The sequence below is a fragment of the Panthera uncia genome, chromosome B4 (assembly GCF_023721935.1).
Source record: "Panthera uncia isolate 11264 chromosome B4, Puncia_PCG_1.0, whole genome shotgun sequence".
NCBI lineage: Eukaryota > Metazoa > Chordata > Mammalia > Carnivora > Felidae > Panthera > Panthera uncia.
In genome coordinates, this window is record NC_064809.1 from 25278560 (window position 1) to 25301009 (window position 22450).

The 22450-nt window shown below is 39.0% G+C and overlaps 1 protein-coding gene across 1 annotated transcript in view; it reads right to left on the bottom strand.

Annotated features, from left to right (window-relative positions):
• The window catches only part of MPP7 (MAGUK p55 scaffold protein 7), a 295481-nt gene that overhangs the window by 208782 nt on the left and 64249 nt on the right, over positions 1-22450 (bottom strand). Inside the window, exon 2 of the mRNA XM_049626949.1 lies at positions 3092-3249. Within this exon, the coding sequence (XP_049482906.1) occupies positions 3092-3128 (37 nt within the window). The 5' untranslated portion in view covers positions 3129-3249. The remainder of the gene's footprint in view (positions 1-3091; positions 3250-22450) is intronic.

The window sequence follows — 22450 nt, forward strand, 5'->3', positions numbered from 1 at the left end:
CCACTCGAGGACAATTTGATAACATCCATTAAATACTCACATCTTTTTTCCCAAAATATTATAAAAGAAGCAAAACCAGGGTTTTCATCAACAGAAGTATGGCTCATTACACTGTGATACTACAGAAAAGTATGCCTTAGTTTAAAAGAATGAGGTAGATACATAAATGGTTGTATAGATAGATAGGTCATATATATATATATATATATATATATATATATATACACACACACACGTATATACACACACGTATACACACACACGTATATACACACACACGTATATACACACACACGTATATATATACACACACGTATATATATACATCATATACGTATATATATATATACACACACATACGTGTATGTATACATACATGTATACATACACGTATATATATACACGTATGTATACATATACAAACACACACACCCACCCTGTGGAATTCCAGCTCTGAGATCTTACTTGATATAGAAAAAAAGGTTCTAGAACAATCCACAGAGAACAGAATCTGATTAAAAAGGAACAAAGACATAAAACAACACACTTATGTACATCCGTGTGTAAGTGTTTAATGTATACAACATTCTTGAAGGATACTCATCAAATGAGAAAGAAAATGAGACTGGGGCAGAGAATGGGTGGGTAATTAAGAATTCCTTTCTTTTTTTATCTATGCATCTTTGACAACGACGATGTTTTTATATATTACCTGTGTAATTGCATTTTTTCCCCTTGGTGAAATCAGTAGAAAGGGGGAGAGGGAGAAGTGGTATAAGCTTTACACTGAAAGTATAGTCCCACACGAGGACTATGTGCTTCAGGGGCCACTGGGAGCCACTCCCCTGCCACCCGAGCTTCTGCCTCTGCCCTTCGGTTACGCTCTCTAGCTCTGTACCCAGGAGAGGACGTTGCTAAGCAACCCTGCTTAGGGTAAAAATGACCCCTGACTGGCAAACCGCATCTGGTCTGCAAGGGACTAGAAGGGAACCATAAGCATCTGATGTGTGCACCATACTTTGGAACTTCCCTGAATGCAGTGACTCTTGGAGCAGGTCTTCTCTGCTGGACTCAAGCCTTGTTGGGCATACAGGTCAAAAAATATCACAAAGCCAGGTGTGAATGACACAGGCACTTTAGATCCGCATCAAGGGAGCCAGCTACGTGTGGAAAAGTCCTTTTTAAATTCTGAATAGCCTCTGCTATTTTCATGACTGACCCTTCAACTGCCCCATAAACTATAAATACTCCATTTTAATCATTCCTTAAGAAAGATGTAAGCAACAATATTTTGCATTCAATTAAACTAAGGCATTTTTGGCGAACAGCAAGGCATGAAACTTATTCATTACATAACTGTAGTAAATTTATGGCTCAAATAAATTTTATCTATAATTTCCCAAACCACTATGGAAAGTTAAATCATTCATTTTATATAGTAGAACACAATGTGGGACTTTATAAAAACTAAAACGAAGAAAAAAATTTTTCCAAAGGAGCTGGCTTCCAAGTTAATGTCTTGAGAAAAAAAGATTTTCAGGTATTTAAACATCAAAATTACTTCCTCAGAAAAACTAACCCTCAGTGTAAATTACAGTGGAAAAAAATCATTACTGATGGATAAAGATGAGACAAAACTTGCCAAAGCGTTAGGATGGATATGCTTGAAATAGCAAGAATGGTATTTCCAAATTTGTGATTCAGCTTTGTGAAAATCATGGTACCAGTAACTGCCCACACTGAGACCACTATCTCAGCTGCTTACGGATGGAACCAAATTCAGTACCGTCAGTGCAACACGAGACGTTCTTTTTAGTCACATACCATGCCATTTCTTTTGAGAGGTCTTAAAAGTACAAGGCATAGCTCCCCCACCCCACTCACATTCTGTTTTAACAGTTCTGGGGGGCACCTGCGTGGCTCAGTCCATTAAGCGTCTGACTCTTAATTTCGGCTCAGCTCATGATCCCCGAGTCTTGGGATTGGCCATGCAGCCTGCTTAAAATACTCTCTCCCTCTCCCCCCCAAAAAAAAGTTCTGGGAAGGGTTCATGAATCTACATTTTTAACAAGTGCTGATTCTCAGACCTATAAATACAGAGAACAAACTGATGGTTTCCAGAGGGGAAGTGGGTAGAGGGTGGGCAAAATGGACGAAGGGTAGTGGAGACACAGGCTTCTAGTTAAGGAATGAGTAAGTCACGGGAATAAAAGACACCGCATAGGAATATAGTCAATGATACTACATGGTGTCACTGTATGGTGACAGATGGTAGCTATACTTGTAGTCAGTGGACACAGCTTAACATATAGAGAAGCTGAATCACTGTATTGTAAAGCTGGAACTAATGTAACATTGTATGTCAAGCATACTCTGAAAACTTTTTTAAATTAAAACCAAAGAGTGCTGATTCCGGGGAACCTCAGAACAGGACCTCAAAGGGGCACTGACCTCCTTCACCCGCCTCCTGAAACAGGTCGGAAGGAAGAGGACTTTACACATACATGTGGTTTTTTTCTTTCTTGGAACTCTTTATTCTAAGTAGCACTGAATCTTACAACGGATAGTAAGGTGAAATATGCTTGTTTTAACTGAATCCCTTAATGACATATCAACTTCAGGATAGTTGGTTCCCACCCCCCACCCCCTCCAGTGACAGGAAGAAAGAAAACGCAAGAATGGGGCAGGGACAATATTGTATTTCTTAAAGGAAAACAGTGCCAGGTCTGAAGGTTATTAAACCTGAGTGAAGAGTACCAGGAGTATCATGGGATTTGCCATACTTTATTGCATGCTTAAAATATTCGCTTGTTTTTTTAAAGAAATTTAAATGCATGGCATTATCACAAAGGGGAAGACCATATAAGAGCATCAGCACAAGCCATCGCTACCAGGAGAAAGCAGTGTTCAGTCAACGTCCTCTGACGACGTTTACCTTGGAAGGAGGCATCCTAGTTGCTTTTGTGCCCCTCTTGCTGGTTACGGAAAAACAGGCATGATCTGTTCGCACTTACTGAAAGCAATGCTGTTTTTCACTGCAAACAAGAAAATGCAAGGACGGAAGGAAAACCGCCCCTCTTGGTCCACATACCTGTGTCACTACCGGATCCTGTTGACAACGCCGGCATGATGCAAGCCGCAGGCTGGGACAACGCACACCAAACGCTCTCCACTTAGAAAGCCACAGGGGAGTCCAGGTCCGTGGCCAACAGCCACGCTGTCGACCAAGATTTATCGTGCAGGCTGTTTCTAAAAAGAGAAGAAATGCTTTAAAAATAATAATAATAATAATAGGGGAGACTACCAAACTGCGACATTCTGCAACTAACTCAAAATTCTTATTCCAACACACTTACCAGAAAGATCAGATCTTCCAAAGTTTACACATCTCCGCTACGTGTAAATATTAAGTGTGGGAGTTTTTTATCTTGATGGGAGGTTTCTAATTAAAACCGTTAAAGTTCCTCATACATGTATCAAGGCTTCCTTAAAGATTTTCACAGTTGGAGTGCTGAATGCACAGACTGAGAACTTAAAGATTTTTACGCCAATGTTATCCTAAAATCCTTTGCCTCTATTATTGCGATCCCACGCTATCTTCCTAATGCAGAACAGAGACTCTATAGACTGTCAACAACTTACAAGTAATTGTAATTTTTTCAACAGCTCGTCCTAATAAGACAACTGCAGAGTTCTCTGCCTGAAAGCTGTGAAATCACCCTGAAAAACTACTAGAATTGACGATGTTAGAGATTCACAGAAGTGTTAGTAATCTCAACGAAACCTACCAATCCGAGCTAACATATGAAAGTAAATTCTTTTAGTAAAAACTAAGCTTTGATGCACCTTTGAAAAATATCCATTTTTTTTCAAAAGCTGTTTTCACCAAGGTTTATCCTGAAATAATTAGCAAAGCGCTATTGAATAGCAGCTAAAGAGCAAGGACTCCAGAGTTTGACTTGACCTTTCATTCAGCTGAGTCTGTGATCTTGGACAAGTTATTGAATCTTATTGTGCCCTAATTTCCTTACATACAAACGGAGAGAACAGCACTTCAGGACTGTTTGATAATTATACACGCTAAGGCTTGCAACACAGCATCTGGCACATAACAAGCAAACAAGAAACGCTGGCCGTTATAACTGGAGTTGTTTAGCTCAAGCAGTAAGATTATAAAATGCAAACATAAAAGAAAGTAGCAAGATTAAAATTTACGTTGGCCTGACACCCGGGAGAAGGCCATGTGGTTTAAATTTAGACCGCGGCTGCCTAATCACGGAAAAATACACTACATTTACACTTTTTAGAAATCAGAAGACCCACACAATGCGTTTAGGTCCATTTTTTAGTGCATTTTCCCCAGTTCTCTATAAAGCAAAGTCAGTAATTTAAAAGCATATTTTAACATATATTAACAAGAAAAACAGATATTGTAAACACTCGAAAAACTGGCTCACTTCAATTCATAAAGCCCTTAAGTTGCTGATTCATATTACAGAGTAAGGAAAAATGAACTTGCCAAACTTCACTTGAAAAATTCCAAACTGTAAAATTCTATTAAGACCTTCTAAATTAGCTATTTAATTATCAAAGTGAACTTTAGTATGAAAAAACTCACCAGACTCTCTTGAACCAGACTATCTGTTGGAACGGCCTGCATTTTGTTTCGTATTACGAAGGCTGGCAAAGTTAAAATATGCAGACGTATCCATACAGAGAAGACTATTAATTAAAAATGTAAGAGCAGTTATTTTCAATACCAAATGAAAATATAAATCACTAAGCTAAAAATAAGAAAAAAAGACTTAAGTGTCACTAACGCCCACCCATGAGGCTGTTTTCCCCAATAATTTTAAAACGTAACTCTGCTTTTGCTTTCATAAATGATTCTAAACAATCAGGATTAAAATTCAGCTACATACAAGTGTTGGTTAATTGGAACTCAAAGAAAAAAAAACAAAAACCAGACCATAATTTCAAGAAAGCATTCAATAAGACTTCTCTGTTTTGCTGGGAAAAAAGGAGGAAACGGCTGAAGTTTGGAAAGTGTAGGCACACACCTTTCTCCCATTAAGGCAATATGTACACGTATGTGGGTAGACAGCTATCACATGTATGTGTAGATAACTTAAGCTCTTTATGCCATAAGTCACAATTTCAATAGTACAGATTGTTTAACTATAGAAATATATATACACAGTTTATACCCTGTAAACTACCACTTTCCTCACACCTTAGAGAACTTACAATGCTTCACTTTTATAAATCGCCAACACTGTATAATAAGTGATCTTCTGCTTATATCAAACATTCTAGGATACTAAGACAACCTCACATTCCCACATCAAAACACCCTTCTGAGTTGATGCTGCTGGACATATAAGGCCACTTATGAAAGGCCTTAGCATTTCGCATTTTTTATTTCATAATGAACACTTGCGGTTAAATTTTTCCAAAGCCGTATCACCTAAGAAATATACGCTACAAAGTAATTATCTTCTCAGAACATATGTAAGTGTATTAATAAAAAATAAATGGCTTGATAAAATCCCAACCAGTAAAATGCTTACTATTTTGTGGAATGAAGCAGAGTTGCTGGGTTTAACTTTCAAACTGAGCTCAATTTTTCTAGTAATCATGTTATTTTCTTTGGCTAAATTTATTGAAAATACTTTGGAATTTGTCAGAACCCAGTCATAATTATTACTGACTGTTGTATGGAATCGATTTACTACAACACAAAAATACCAGCTGTTACAGTATGTCCTGAGAGGGATTACCGAATATTCTTAAATTGAAGTTCAATCCATCTTTCCATAAAAGAGAGAGAGACCCAAACGCCAGGAACCTAACAGCGGTATCAAGTGCACCTGAAGCATTTACAATACCCAATAGAACTATTACAACCCTCCTTTAAAAAGGCTTATTTTTGAAATTTCATTATTCCAGTTGTACCTTGCTTCTATATATCACACAGTATCAGGTTCTTCTGGCATCGATCATGTGGAAACAGTGAAATACGTGAAGGTCTATGAGCTTACAATGTTCAATTTCTACTGGCCCCGGGTAACCCTTAGGGCTCCCCGTAGCACTCGTGACACCTAATGGTCGACCGTGGAAGTGCAAGTGTTTGTCGCTGAAAGGTTTTTTTTGTTTTCTTTCTTTCTTTCTTTCTTTTTTTCTTTTTTGGAGTTTTCAGTAAAGCAAGAATGGTCTTAATTGTACCTAGCGAAATAGTCACCTGCAAAAATTTTCATTAATATTCATATACACACTATTAGAGAAATACACACTCCTCCTGTATGCCTCTTCCTCTCTATATAACACGTCACTTCGGACACCAAGCGTCGTTTCCCACACATCAGGCAATTCTGCAACACGAGCTGAGCGTCCTACAGTTTAATTCAATTCTGACACTATCTACCTGGAGACAGCATCAGATCCCACAGGTTAAGGGCACCGTCCCACAAGACTGCCGCTACTCGCACCCCTCCCCCCATGCCCCAGCGTCAATCCCAATTCAGGCCGTCACCTGTGCTTCCGATGGATGAACTATAGACCGGAAGTTCCCGTGAACCCCTGCTTGGTTTTTATTCATTTGTGAGAGCCACCACTCAAAAACCTTTACTGACTAGATCACTGGTTTATTATGAAAGGGTACAACTCAGGAACAGCCAGATGGAGGGGACGCAAAGGGCAAGGTGTGTGCGAAGGAGAACGGAGCCTCCATGCCTTCTCCCTCTTAGGGTGCACCGACTCCCGGCGGGGTTTTTATGGAGACTTCATTTTATAGGCATGGTTGATTCAATCGGCCAGGCCCCTAGCCCTCCTCGCATCTCCAGAGGTGGGACTGCCGGGTTCCAACTCGCTAACCTACTCGAGGCTGGTCAGCTGGCAACCTGCCCCCATTCTCAGGAGCTTCCCTCGCACAAGTCACGGCATTACCATGATCTCAGGTGTGTCTGAAAGGGGCGTGTCATCACTGACAAGATACGTTTATCACTCTTACCACCTGGGTTTAATTCCAAGGGTTTTTAGGAGCTCTGTGTGAAAACCAAATACACATTTCTTACTATAAATCACCATACTACACTTACCCGCGAAGTTTTTAGGCAGATGAGCAAGAAATCAAGCAGTGGACCTAGTTTCCAAACACATTTCCTCTCAATGGGGCGGACTATTCAAGAACATGAAAACTTCTAATTAACTGTCATCGTAAATAATTAATCATAGTAATATGCTGCCATTGCTGGAGATTGCAACTGTACCCAGTCGTCCAGTAACTTCACCAGTTGCAAATATTCCAAGTTGCACTTCCAAAATCTGAGAGAGCAATAAAATAGCACAGAGTAAACTTCTTCTAAAAAAAAAAAAAAAAAAATTTACATTGATGATTTTTTTTAGACGCTCCATCTGAAAGATTTACTAGTTATATTGGCCAGTACAAGCAGCCAACTGGTATCTGTTAACATTATTCAAAACCTCCTGAGCTAGAACTAAGAAAGGAGGCAACGTGTAGCTTAGTGGCATAGATCTGTTTATGTAAAATGGTATTTATGCCGTTTATACCAGCTGTTCTCCGCGTGTGGTCTGCAGACCCCCAGCGGTCTCCAGGACCCTCTCAGAGGCCAAATGTTCAGTAGGTCAAATTATTTTCATAGCAATTCTGAGATGCCATTTGCCTTTTGTGCTCCATGCCCATCTTCACTGACAGCGAAAAGGAACGGTGGGCAATTCCACTGGCACCGAACTGAAACTGCCCATCCTTGTGCTCTTCAGTGCCAAGCACGTTCGTGAAAAAGGAAGAAAACAAAGACAAGGGGGGGGGGGTTCATTCTAGAATGCTCTTAATAAAGTAGAGTTCTTAATTAAATCACTAAATAATTGCCTCTTCAGTATCCATCTTTCTAACGTTCTGTGACGAAATGAGAAGTATGCAGAAAGCGAAGCTGCCTTAAAATGAAGTCATGTCTGTCTCAAAGAAAAACACCTGTGCGATGCTTTTTAGTAAACTATGCTAGCCATGTTTTTCATGAGAAACCATTTGCATTTGGAAAGACAACTGAAAGGCAAATTATTCAGCTAGTCCCCTTCATCAGGCTCGAGTATTTGCTAAATATTGTCCGGCAAATGAATGAAGGGAGTCTGGGACTCAAGAAAAATTGACGGTGTGTGTTGCTAATGATAAAACATAAGCTTTCAAGCAATAAAAGTACAATTTTTCTTAATTTGAGAGAGAGTATGCACATGTACGTGAACAGGGGAGGGGCAGAGGGAGAGAATCTAGTGTTTATTTTAATGTTTATTTAATTTTTTTAATGTTTATTTTGAGACAGAGACAAGAGTGCACTTGAGCAGGGGAGGGGCAGAGAGGGGGGATGGAGAGAGAGAGGGAGGGAGGGAGAGAGGGAGAGGGAGAGGGAGAGGGAGAGGGAGGGAGGGAGGGAGGGAGAGAGAGAGAGAGAGAGAGAGAGAGAGAATGAATCCCAAGCAGGCTCCACACTATCAGCACATAGCCTGTTGTGGGGCTCGATCTCACAAACTGTGAAATTGTGACCAGAGCTGAAATCCAGAGTCGGACACTTAACTGACTGAGCCATCCATGTGTCCTGAGAGAGAATGAATCTTAAGCAGGCTCCATGCTCACTGCAGAGTCTGACATGGGGCTTGATCCCACAACCTCGGGATCATGACCTGAGGTGGAAATCAAGAGTCCGACACTCAACCTCCTCAACCACCCAGGTACCCCCCAAAATAGGATTTTATAAAACTTGGTTCCACTATAGGCTGTCCTGTCCTCACTTTGCAAGGTACCAAGTTCACTGACAAATGCAAACATGCTACAACCCAGCCCCCATTTTGCATAGTTCCAGTAGCTCCCCAATACCCAAAGGCTCTTCTGAGATCAGTGGTGATATTGACAAATGTGATCTTTTTTCATGTTTATTATTTTTGAGAGAGAGAGAGAGAGAGAGAGAGAGAGAGAGAGAGAGAGACAGAGACACGGCAAGCAAGAGCGAGCATGAACGGGGAGGGGCGGAGAGAGATGGAGACACAGAATCCAAAGCAGGCTCCAGGCTCTGAGCTGTAAGCCCAGAGGCTGACATGGGGCTGGAACTCACGGACCACGAGATCATGACCTGAAGTCGGATACTTAACCGACTGAGCCACCCAGGCACCCCAACAAATGTGATTTTTTAAATCATGTCTACATGTGGATTGTGAACGAGTAGTTTTGAAAATATCAATACGTGGTATTAGAAACTCATGCATGAATAGAAGATTCATTCAAAGTGCAATTGCGACAGGGCAATGGATTTCAAAAGTTCCAATATGATGAGCTTATTCATATATTTTCAGATTCCACGTTGAAACTCCTTTTAATAAACAACCAGGCAATGAGTTTTGGGGTTGTACCATAGAATCTCCACAATTCACTGAACAGGCTATTAAAATACTCTCCCTTTTCCATCTGCAGATCTGTGTGATTTTTTTTTTTTTCATATCTTTCAACCAAAATACACAGCAACAAATTAAGAAATACACAGGTATGGAAATAATAGTCTATTAATCCAGGTACCAGAGAAATTCCCAACTTACTAATGTTTTCCCTTTTGGGAAGCAAGTTATTTTTCATAAAAATGTTATTTATGTTAACACATAACAAGTTTAATATTGCTATTTTTTTTTAAGATTTTAAGTAATCTCTACACCCAATGTGGGACTTGAACTCACAACCCTGAGACCAAGAGTCACATGCTCTACTGACTGAGCCAGCCAGGCACCCCTAATATTTATTTTTAAATGAACTGAAATAATTTTTTACTCAGATTTAATATCCAATATGGTAAACAGCATATAATGCACATAAATAAAATTCTTTGAAGTCTTTAATAATTTTTAAGAGTGTAAAAAGGTCCAGGGGTGCCTAGGTGGCTCGGTTGGTTGAGTGTCTGACTCTTCATTTTGGCTCAGGTTATGATCCCAGGGTCGTGGGATCAAGCCCCACACTGGGCTCTGTGCTGAGCGTGAAGCCGGCTTGGGATTCTCTCTCTCTCTCCCCCTCTCTCCACCGTCTGCCCCTCTCTCCAGCTCATGCTCTCTCTAAACATAAAAACAAATTTTCAAAAAGAGTGTAAAAAGTTCACGGACCCTAAAAGTTGAGAACTGCTAATCTATGCCAGTGATAAGCAAACATTTCCTGCAAAAGGCAGACAGTGAATATTTTAGCCTTTGTGGTCCCTATAGTGTTGGTCTCAACATAGACAACACATAAATGAGTTTGGTATGACTTTGTTCCTGTGGTATTTTATTTCCAGAAACAGAGAGGGGCTGAGTTTGCTGACCATTATTCTATGCCATGACACCCTAATCTGCTAGTGACTTGAAGATCTAAAATTAGCATGCTTTCCAGTAACATTTTTTTTGGTAATTATTTAAATATTCAAAGGAAATGAGTTTTTTAAAACCACTTCCATTGTTTAATGCAGAAATGCATGCAAAATAACAGATACAGATTTGCAAACTAGACCGTTCCTAATCATACACAAAATCATATCTGAATTTCATCTATTCCAAGAATATTATAATCTGTCCGTACACATAGAAAATTAAGACTCATTTAAAACTGGCAACCTGTTAGGGTGCTCTACATTAAAAAAATATGTTTTTTATGATCAAACACACACAAAAAATTCTAGCTCCAGGTAAAGGGAAAAAATATGAAAAATTAAAAACACCCTCCATTTTACAAACTCAAGAGGGTTCCGTTGTTATATGACACAAGCTTCATATTATTTCCTTTCCATAAATACCTAAGCAACAGAAAAAGTAGAATCCCACTGAAAGAATCCTGTAAAACTTTACACTGAAAAGAGGAGAAATGCTGCTTTAGAATCCCCAGGCCAAGACACCAGGTTGTAAGGCCACCAGGAAAGTCTACAAGGAGCACTGGCCCTGCTCGTCCAAAAGGGGCATTAAGCACATGGCAGAGCTGACCCTGGTCAGGGGTCTTGGAGAGAAGGCACACACTGTCACACTCAATTCCTGCCCCCTCCCCCCCACCGGAAGTACAGGTGTAATGCATGAACTGACACTCACAAGCGATGAGCTCCTTCCAGACTCTGCAAACCATCTACAGCAAATTAGTGCATCACAAGCCCAGTGTTTTCCCTCAGATCTTTCTCAAGTAAAACCGGCAGCATTTCTAGAGTTGTGCACATCCCCCACCTCTCACAATGGGACGCTTTTTTTTGGATGACGGCTTTTTTTTCATTATGTTTATGCCCTACCATCCACCGCTAAAGAATCATGGATAGTTTTCAAGAGTATACCATGAACCATAAATGACCCACTTTTTTTTTTCTGTGTTTTAGCACTTTCCTCTAATGGTCAGGGCAGGGGAGAATGATAACTTCCTATTTTCCTTGACCAATTCTCAATTCCAGAGCCATCCCAGCATTCCACCTGTTTTCTCTTAAGTCTTCTCTATGGGAAAAAAACCAATCTTGTAGTTGTTTTCGATAATTAAGATACATCAGTATAATTTTCTATTTTTCTCGGGCTTAAATCACCTGACTACATTCCTTTAAGGAAGGAAGCCATACCATCATGTGTCCTTAAAAACTGAAGCAGGGCACCTGGGTGGCTCAGTTGGTGAAGCATCCGACTTCAGCTCAGGTCGTGATCTCACACTCTGTGATTTCAAACCCTACATCGGGCTGTGCTGATGGCTTGGAGCCTGGAACCTGCTTCGGTTTCTGTGTCTCCCTCTCTCCCTGCCCCTCCTCCACTCAGACTTTGTCTCTCTCTCTCTCTCTCAAAAATAAACATTAAATAAAAGACTGCATAACGAACCTTATTCAGAAGTACTTCTATACGTGACTGGTTCCATTTCTCCACGAACTCCCTCTCCCTGCAAGGTCAGAATAACCCCATGAGTTTACTTATAGGGAGGAAAGCACCACCTAATGAGAGCACAGAGTTTGAAATGAGACAGACCTGCTCTGCCATACTGACTCCTGGTCTTGGCCAGACTATTTAACGAAATGAGATTAAATGCAATGACATCAGTAAAACACCTGACAGCAGCCAATCAACAGATGACGGCTTTATTAACACTTTTGACTTCATCTATTTCTCATTTCCTCTAATCTACCAAACTTTTAAAGGTCCTATAATAAAAAGAATACAGGCTTTGGTGAGAGACCGGTCTCTTGATTCTACCATGTACTATATGCACAGCTTACAAGGTATGAGATCTTGGGAAACCAGTAAAATACCAATTTAAGTTATATATATGTTTGTATATAAGCATATATAAAGTATAACTATATATATGTATATATATAGTGACATTAAGTGCATACAACTTCCCAGACATTAGATTAAAAACTCAACATGTACTATTTCATTTAATTCTTACAATAATCCTCTAATGTAAGCACTATTATCATTTTACAGAGGAGGAAACTGAATTTTAAGCAACTTGCCCTAAGCCCACAGCTGGAAAGAATTCTAATGTCAGTATGTATGGATCTAATGTCCATACTGCCCATCACCCTACACAACGCTGCCCCTTAACTCTCTTATTTAACCGCTCCCATTCAGTTTTCTCAGCTGTCAAACAGAAATACCATTTTTGACTCACTCAACTTTTTTTTGGGGGGGGAGCTATATGAAACAATGTATCTAAGGCATGAGAAACACACTAGATTTTCAAATATTAGCTCCCTCCTTCCCACAACCTTTCCTTTAATACCCTTGTTTTTATGTTATGCTGTTTATTTATAAATAAGAAAATTCATTTCATGTCCACATTCTCTAGCTTGCTCTTCAGTCCCCTGATCATGCCTTCTTGGACTGACCACCCAAAACCTCCAGTCGGTTCAGAAAACAATATTCCCAGCCTTCAATCCATTGATTTTGAACACTTAGGGCGACACCACATCTACAAACTTCATACCCTATTTATAGCCACAGATATTTCCAGAAATCTGTCACATTTTGCAAGGTGGCTAAGGATATTGTTCTTCTCTGTTCTATACAGTAAATAATCGAATATGTTAGAAGCTCAAGAACATGATTCAGACTCTACTGAATCTTATTAACTAAATGTCACCACAGCGCTGTCTACAATTCCTAGTAATTTCAAAATTACATGAAAAGCCTAAAAATAAATCAGCCAACCAAACAAGCCTTATTAAAATTATATATCACTTCCTATTTAAATTAACATGCACAAAAATAGAATAAACCTATGTTTACTAAAGAGCTACATTTAACATCAAATTATAAATTACCAAAAATCTAGCCCTTTAGCAATAAAGCCTCTAATAGTAACACAGTCTCAATTATCTGTGCAGGTATGGTAAAACAGGTAAAATACCCTAACAATGACAGGAGTTAAAAACCAAATGTATACAGGAACTGACATCAGCAAGATGGTGGAATAGAAAACCCCAGGTCCTTGTTCTCTTAGGAGAAACTTGTTCCCTTGTTCCCTTAGGAGAAACTTGACAACAATATAAAGACCTTTAACAATCTATTTTAAACTGATAACTTTAATTGTATACAAAAATTCTACTCCTTTACGTTTCTGTCCCCCCTTCCCCACTGTATGTTACTGAGGTCACAAATTGCATCTTTCTATTTTGTGTGTCTTTTAACATAGCTTTATACTTTAATGCTTTTGCCTTTTAAATTCTACAAAAGAATTGAAAGTGATTTATGCGCCAACATTACAATACCATAGGATTCTATATTTGCCCAGATACTACCAGAGAGCTTTATATTTTCATATGGTTTTGTGTTGTTGTTTAGTGTCTTTTTTTTTTTCTCCAGTTGACTGACTCAGTTGGAAGAGCATGGAACTCTTGATCTCAGGGTCATCTCCACATTAGGTGGAGAGATTATTTAAATAAATAGAACTTAAAAAAAAATAAAATAGATTGTTAAAACCCAAAGATGTTTTATGTAATTCCCATAAAACCGCAAAGAAAATATCTATAGAATATACACAAAAGCCAATGAAAAGGGAATCAAAGTGACTATAAAAGAAAAACCCATTAAAACATAAAGAAAAGGTAGTAATAAAGGAAAAGAGGGACAAAAAAGTTATAAGACACAGAGAAAACAAGAAAATGGGCATATAAACCCTCTTTTATCAGTAATCACTTTAAATGTAAATGGACTAAACTCTCTAATCAAAAGACATAATAGCAGAATGACTGAATGGACTAAAAAAACAAGACCAACCATATACTGTCTACTAGAGACTCACTTTAGATCTAAGGACACACACAGGTTGAAAGTGAAAAGATGAGAAAAAGATATCCCAAGCAAATACTAACCAAAAGACAGCAGGGTGGCCATACTAAAAGACAAATAGACTAAGTCAAAAACTGTAATGAAATACAGTCAGACAGTATATAATAAAAAGGTCAATTCACCAAGAAACTATGGCAGTTATAAATACCCCTGACAGCACAACTCCTAAATATATGAAGCAAACAGTGACAGAACTGACAGGTGAAAGAGACATCAACAGTAACAGACTTCAATGTCATTCTTTCAATAGAAAGAACAACCAGACAGAAAAATCAATGAGGGAAGAGAGGACTTGAACAATACTGTAGACCAAAAGCACCTAAAAATCCTATACAGAACACTCTCTTCAACAACAAAATACACATTTTTCTCAAGTACACATGGAACGTTTTCCAGGACAGACCACATGTTAGACCACAAAACAAGTCTTACAAATTTAAGAAGTCTGAACTCATACCAAGTATCTTTTCTGACCTCAATGGAATGAAAGCAGAAATCAAAAACAGAAGGAAAAATAAAAATCCACAAATATGTGGAAATTAAGCAACACACTTAAATAACCAGTGGGCCAACATAATAAAGGCCATATATAAAAAGCTCACAGCTAACATCATACTCAATGGTACAAGACTGAAAGCTTTTCCTCTAAGATGAACAAAGTATTGATGCCCACTCATGCTACTTCTATTCAACACAGCACTAGACGCCATAATCGCTTTGCAATTTGGCAAGAAAAATAAATAAATAAAAGGCAGCATAATGATTAGGAAGGAAGAAGGAAAATTATCTCGGTTCACAGATGACATTATGTGATCTTATATGCAGAAACCCCAAAAGATTCCACACACAGACACAAATTATTAGTACTAAACAAATTCAGCAAAGTTGCAGGATACAAAAATCAACACACACACACACACACACACACACACACACACACACACACACACACAAATCAACTGACTTTTCAAACACAAACCACAAGCAACCCAAAAAGAAATTAAGAAAATAATCACATTCATAATAGCATCAAAAAGAATGAGATACTCAGGAATAAATTCAACCAGAAAGGTTGAAAGACCTGTAAGATTGAAAAACTGCTGAAAGAAATTAAAGAAGATGCAAATAAACAGAAAGACATCTGTGTTCACTGACTGGAAAACTTAAAAGTGTTAAAACGTCCATCTACCTGAACAATCTACACATCCATTACAATCCTTACCAAAAAAAATCCTAATGACATTTTTGCAGAAATAGAAAAACTACCCTCAAATTCACATGGGATCTCAGAGAACTCTGAAAACCCAAACAATACTGAGAAAGAAGAAAAATTTCAAGGCCTCACAATTCCTGATTTCAAAACATATTACAAAGCTACAGTAATCAAAACAGTGTGGTACTGACATAAAGACAGACATACAGACCAATGAAACAGAATAGAGAACCCAGAAAAAAACTCTCAGGCATGTAGTCAAATGATCTTCAACCAAGGTGCCAGGACTATTCAACAGGGAAAGGACAATCTCTTCAACAAGTGTTGGCAAAACTGAATATCCACATGCAAAAAAATTATGTTGGACGCTTACCATACATCATATATAAAGCTAACGCAAAATAAAAACCTAAACATAAGACCTAAAATGAGAAAACTCTTAAAAACAAAACAGGGGAAAACCTTCATGACATTGAATCTGGTAATGATGTCTTGGATATGACACCAAAAGCACATGCAAGAAAGGTAAAAATAATGAATGGAACTATAGAAAACTTAAAAAACTTCTCAGAACCAAAGTAAACAACAGAGTGAAGAGACAACCTACAGAATAGAAAAAAATACTTGCAAATCATATATCTGACAAGGGATTAACATCCAAAATATATTAAAAGCACCTAAAACTCAAAAAAATAAATACATGAGCAAAGTACTTGAACAGACATTTCTTCAACAAGCACATGAAAAGATGTTCAACATCATTAAAGAGAGTGCAAATCAAAATCACAAAGAGATAACACTTCACACCCATTTACTAAAAAAAAAAAAAAAACACCTAGAAGATAACAACTATTGGGAATAATGTAGAGAAACTGAAACCCTGCACACTGTTGGTGGGAATTTATAATGGTGCAGCCACTATGGAAAACAGTATGAAAGGTCCTCAAAAAACTTACAATGGAATTACCACATGACCCAGCACAACCCCTTCTGTTAATATACCCAAAAGAATCGAAAGGAGGATCTCAAAGAGACATTTGCAAATCCATGTTCATTGCAGCATTAACAATAGGCAAAAGGTTAAAGCAAATCAAATCCTCATCAAGAGATGAACAAAATGTGGCATACACACACACACACACACACACACACACACACACACATTATTCACCTTAAAGAAGAAGGAAACCCTGTCACATGCTACAATGTGAGTGAAACTTGAGGACGTTATATTAAGTGAAATAAGCCAGCCAGGAAAAGAAAACTACTGTGCAATGGCACTTATATAAGGTATCTAAAGTAGCCAAACTCCTAGAAACAGAAAATAGAATGGTGGTTGCTAGGGGATAGGAGAAATGGAGAGTTGTTTCATGTGTAGAGTTTCAGTTTTGCCATATAAAAAGGTTCTGGAGATCTGTTACACAACAATGTCAAAATACTTACTACTCCTGAACTGTACACTTAAGAACAGTTAATAGGGTGAATTTTATGTTATGCACTTTTCCACAAAAAAAAAAAAAAAAAAAAAAAAAAAAAAAAAAGAGTGCAACACTTGAAGACAGGCTAAGGAAGAAATGAAATCACTGCAAACTAATAGTAGCCAGAACAGTTGCCCAATAATCCAAAGATTATTATCAGAGATGGAAAAGCTTAATTCTAGCAACAAGCAAATGGACGGAAGCAATATTGGCAAATACAAGCCAGCCTTCATAGCGGTGCCCGCACGGCAGTCTTGGAACTCAAGGCTGAAGCACACAAATCACTGTTGTAGTTAAACTCACAAACACTTTTTCAGATAGGAGGTACTAATACCAGAGGATCAGACTATAAATTGGGGCACAATAAACGGTTTTAAACATCCCTACCAATTATAAATGACAACCCAATTGCTATACCAAAGTAGATAATGTAGTAAACTTAATGACACTCGTTAATTTTTGGAATTTTTTCTAACTGTGATTAGACAGTGGTGCCTACCCCACAATATTTCTGTGACTTCTCCCCTTCCAGGCACATGGGAAGAGAAGTGTGTTTCCCCATGCCCTCGAAGTTGAGGTCTTAGGACTTGCCTTAACTAATAAAAAGAAAGCATCAGGTCGGTCACTCTCAGGAAGACACAACACTTAGGAGCCATGGCGAGATTCTTGTATCTCCTCTTTCCCAAGCTGTCCAATGTTCAACAGAATGGCACCTCCATCAGCTCAAGTACTGACAGAGAATGCCATGGAGCTGAGTGCCCCACCAACGTGTAAGGGACAGACAGCACGAGCAAGAAATGAACAGCTGTTGCTGTTGTTTGTCGCTAAAGCACAGCCTAACTCCTCCTGACATGTTGGTCATTTGCAAAAATCAATATATAATTTTTAAATGATATAAGTCATCCAGTCTAAGTACTTACATTATTTGCTAGGTACTAATTAATACTGTGTGGCTTAAAAATAGTTCCCAAAAATATAGTCTGCTAAAAACCTCTGCAATGAACCCGGATATTTACAAATGTGATTTCATGTGTTTACTAACTTGACAACAGAAATCATGCAAATTGTCTAGTTTTGTTAGTTTCTCGGGCCCTAAAGTATAGCTATAAAAAATAAGCTTTCCAAAAGTCAATTCTTACTTGTAAAATATTTATGATATCAATGTTGTTTTAAGTCTTGTTTGTGTTTTTTGTGTTTTTTTTGAGGGAGAGACAGAGACAGTGTGAGCAGTGGAGGGGCAGATAGAGAGGGAGGGAGAGAATCCCAAGCAGGAGATTCTGTCAGCACAGAACCCTGGGGGGGGGGGGGGGGGGCTTGATTTCACGAACTAGGAGATCATGACCTGAGCTGAAATCAAGAGTTGGATGCTTAACCAACAGAACCACCCATGTGCCTCTAAATGTTAATCATTATTTTCTAATTAGGGACAGCACTAAAGAGAGAAACTAAATGTGATACATAGCGGTTGTTCATGCACATTTACATATGTATTTTTTAAAGCTATCACAGATCATGAAAGAAAATATGCAATCCAAAAGCAATATTCACGTATAATACAAACAACTTTATATTGTCCATGGTGGCCTGTCCCTACACTCTTAAAGGAAATCCTCATTTTCTTGCATAGGAGTTTATGTTCATAACATACTCATTTACTTTAACAGTTTCCAAAACTGAAAACAAACGGGAGTCAGTCCCTTAGAGCAGAATTCAAAACCCGATTCTTATGTTATACAGAAAAATAGTGAATGCTGTATTAACAAAAAGAGAATCTGTTCTGCATTGGCCGTTCAAGTGTTACATGACAGAGAATCTCATGCTTGGAGCCTGTTATACCCAAGGGTAGCTTTGAGAGTATTTCATTGTTCATATACCTTTTAATGCTGTTTTCTTCAACTCCATCAATATTTAGACTTCCTTAATATTAGTTCCTGGGATCTACTTTGTAAATCTCCAATTCACATTATCACAGCTCTGAAAAGGATTATTTTCATTTCCAGAGCGAAACAAATGAATGGAAAAGGGAAAAAAGTTACCATTTCCAAAGTTTCGTGGGAAGATGGAACAAAAATTAAGTTGCCAAGAAAAGTAACATGCCAGTCATTGTTCAAAACCATGGGAAACGTGGACACAAGAGAACCTTTCAAGAGCTTTTGAGCCTTTGAGGGGACTCAGACACACTTACACCAACACGCTCTGGAAAGATACAACATGATAAGGAGAAAACTCACTTTGCAGTTTATCTACGTGAAGAAATCTTAGGATTGGAAGGGTCTGACTGAGGAGACAGTGTGTGCAGGGACAGAAAAAAAAAATACCACATGGAAGCCAGCTGTCAGTCACCTCCTATGTACACATTCTTTTTTTTTTTTTTTTTTTAATGTTTATTTTTGAGAGGGAGGAAGAAGGGGGGGCGGGGCACAGAGGATTCAATGCAGCTCTGCACCGACAGCACAAAGCCCAGTGTGGGGCTCAAACTCATGAACCATGAGATCATGAGCTGAGCTGAAATCAAAGTTGGACGCTTGATCGACTGAGCCACCCCGGCGCCCCTCCTATTCACACATTCTTGAGACAGACACACAGGAAACGGCAAATGGCGCACTGTGCACATCGGCATCGCTCAAGTGGTTCAAGTCTCACAGGTCTTTCCCCAAATGGCATCTTAGCGGAGTCCCTTCCTAAAGTCTCCACACCCCCCCCACTCCCCCCACCACTTAATGTTTCTTCTTAGTGCTTATCACACCCTGTGATGTAGATTTCATTTATCTTGTCTATCGTTCAGTCTTTCCTACTCTGATGTAAGCAACAAGAGGGCAGGGACTTCTATCTGTTGCTCACTATTGCCTGCCGTTAATAGCTGGCTCCACAAACATTCATTGAAGGAATGAGCGTCTGGCCTCTCTACCAATTATAGCTACGATAATATCATACAAGGTGTTCTGTGTGCCTTATCCCCTTCCCAGTCGTCCCGCCCAAAGGAGGAAGACTTCCTAATCTCACTGATCATAACGTAAAACACTTACTAGACCAAAGGTGTAGCAGGCAAATTCCCCTACTAATTAAAGATACTTAAGGACTGGCCCCTATGTCCAGTGCCCTTTGGCATTTCCGGCTTCCTCCTCTCCCCACCGCCACCTATGCTGGCGCCAGTCAGCTTGCCTCCTTTTCACTCTCTGCATCACACGGGGGTTGAATCACACCCGTGCTCGATGCACACCTGTCTCACACAAACATCCACCGATCTGGGCCTTCACACGGTTCAAGGGCCCAGCCCTTCTTCCTCCTTGTGGGAGAAGGCTGGTCAGCCCCTCTATAATCACCTTTTTTTTTCCTTTCCGTGGAGAAGCTTGGCATGGACCATTGCCTCAGCCAAGAACAATGCCCACTGTCTACTATTGTATTTGAATTTTTTTTTCTGATTAAAAAGTTTTCTAAGTTTAAGTTTCCATTTAAAACGGAATAGCATGGACCATTTTTCCATCTCCTGAAAGTCTCAAAAAGAGAAGAGGAAAAATACTACAGAAACCACAAATTAGTCATGGTAAACCAAGCCTTTGTGCCTATGTGGCACCTCTTACTAGATATAACAGAACGCATTATCTTTAACCCCTAAATCCTAAACTCTCCTGATTTTATCCCCTAAACATCTCTCCCCTGATGTCCTTATTTTGGAGAGATGCTTAAATATTTGGGGATACGGAGTAATGAGATCTGCAACTTACTCTAAAATACTTCCATAGAAAGATAGGGCGGGGCGGTGGGGGGGGGTTGGTGGAGAGGGTGAGGGAGATAGGAAGTGCAATGTGACACAATGTTACTAATTGTTGGCTCTAAGCTGGGCATATGGGTATTTAGTGTACTGTTCTATCTTTTCTGTATGTTTGAAAGTTTTGTGATAAAAAGCTTTTTGCAAAAACAAAACAAAACAAAAAAAAACTTCCAAGTCCTATCCTAGAACTGGTCAGTCCCCACGTCAACCCCTCCCCTCCCGTACACTGCTGTCTGCATCATCTTTCTATGGCACCTAAATGATCACATTATTATTCGAAACAGAACTATCTGAAGACTCAAGGGCACTTTTTATGATACAGTTTAAATTCCCTAAAAGGATACGTGCCCCCCGTCTTTAACAGTTTCCTTCATTGCAAAAGGCACAGCAACACCCTCTCAAGTCTCCTATAAAGTTACCCATGGATCCCTGAACACGCCATGTTATTTCATGCCTCTGTGTGACTTGCTCACTCTAGTTCCTCCACTTGCTTCAAAATATGGGTTAAATTGTACATAACTGCATGTTTGTCATCATGTGGCCTACTGTTGAGCAGCGTCAGCACAAAGGAGCATCATGAGGGACAAGACAGTCTACAGTACACATTTGTATCTGCTCTTATTCAAACTTGTAGATTATCGTTCAGCAATTCCTTTCGACATCAGCAGAGGGCGCCATCATTTCACTTTTAACAAGGAAAATTAAGGTCCTGCTAACAAAAGCACCTTGCATGACTTCATATGCAGCGTTAAAGCTCCAAAAAATATATTCTCCTAACAAAGAGGGAATTTGAAAATGAACACGTCCAGTGTCAATTTGAACAAATGGAGCTGTTTTGTTTTCAAAAGAAACGTCACTGAACCAACAATTTAAGTTGCAGGAATTTATCCTAAGAAATAATCACAGAAGTATGCAGTAATCTAAAAATACAATGAGAAAAGGTTCGAGTTGTTGACACTGTCTTCACTGCAGAGTTATGGCTTCATTCACAATATCAACGTGGAATGGACTGTAAGGCATTGACCGATATTTTGACTTCAATCTATCCACACCAATGCAAGGACCCTCTACTCCCCACCACACCACCTCTTTATTCAAACTTTTAAGATGTTTTATTTTTGGCCTTCTGGTCTATACTTTCCTAAGCTAGTTCCTAGCCCACCTTTAGTTTTGGTTCTGCAGTTCCAGAAAGGTATTGATGACTGACAGTGACTACGTTTTAGACAGGACCGTAGATATCAGATCTTCTGGTACTTTCAAAATTCATCTGCACCTTTTGTGAGTTAACGTGTATATTGCTTATAGTTGTCATAATTTATCAAAATCCTATAATCTACACAGTATTTTATCAGGCTACAATAGGGTATATACCAAACTATAAACATACTTTGATTGGATTATCTTAAAATCAATTTCTACTTCTAAAATTCCAAATCTATCCATCTAGGTTTTATTCTGTGGTTTCACTCATTACCTTCGGGGACTCAAGTACACAAGGGCACGTCTTACTCAAGAGTATTCTGAAGCAGGCATCTCCCTGTATAAACTGTAATCATTGTTACAGTTCAGCCTCATCTGGAAGGATGGAGGTTGGGAATGAAAAAGAATGGAACCACCAGGGTACCCAGGAAGTTTATTAAGCTTTCTGGAAGAAGATGT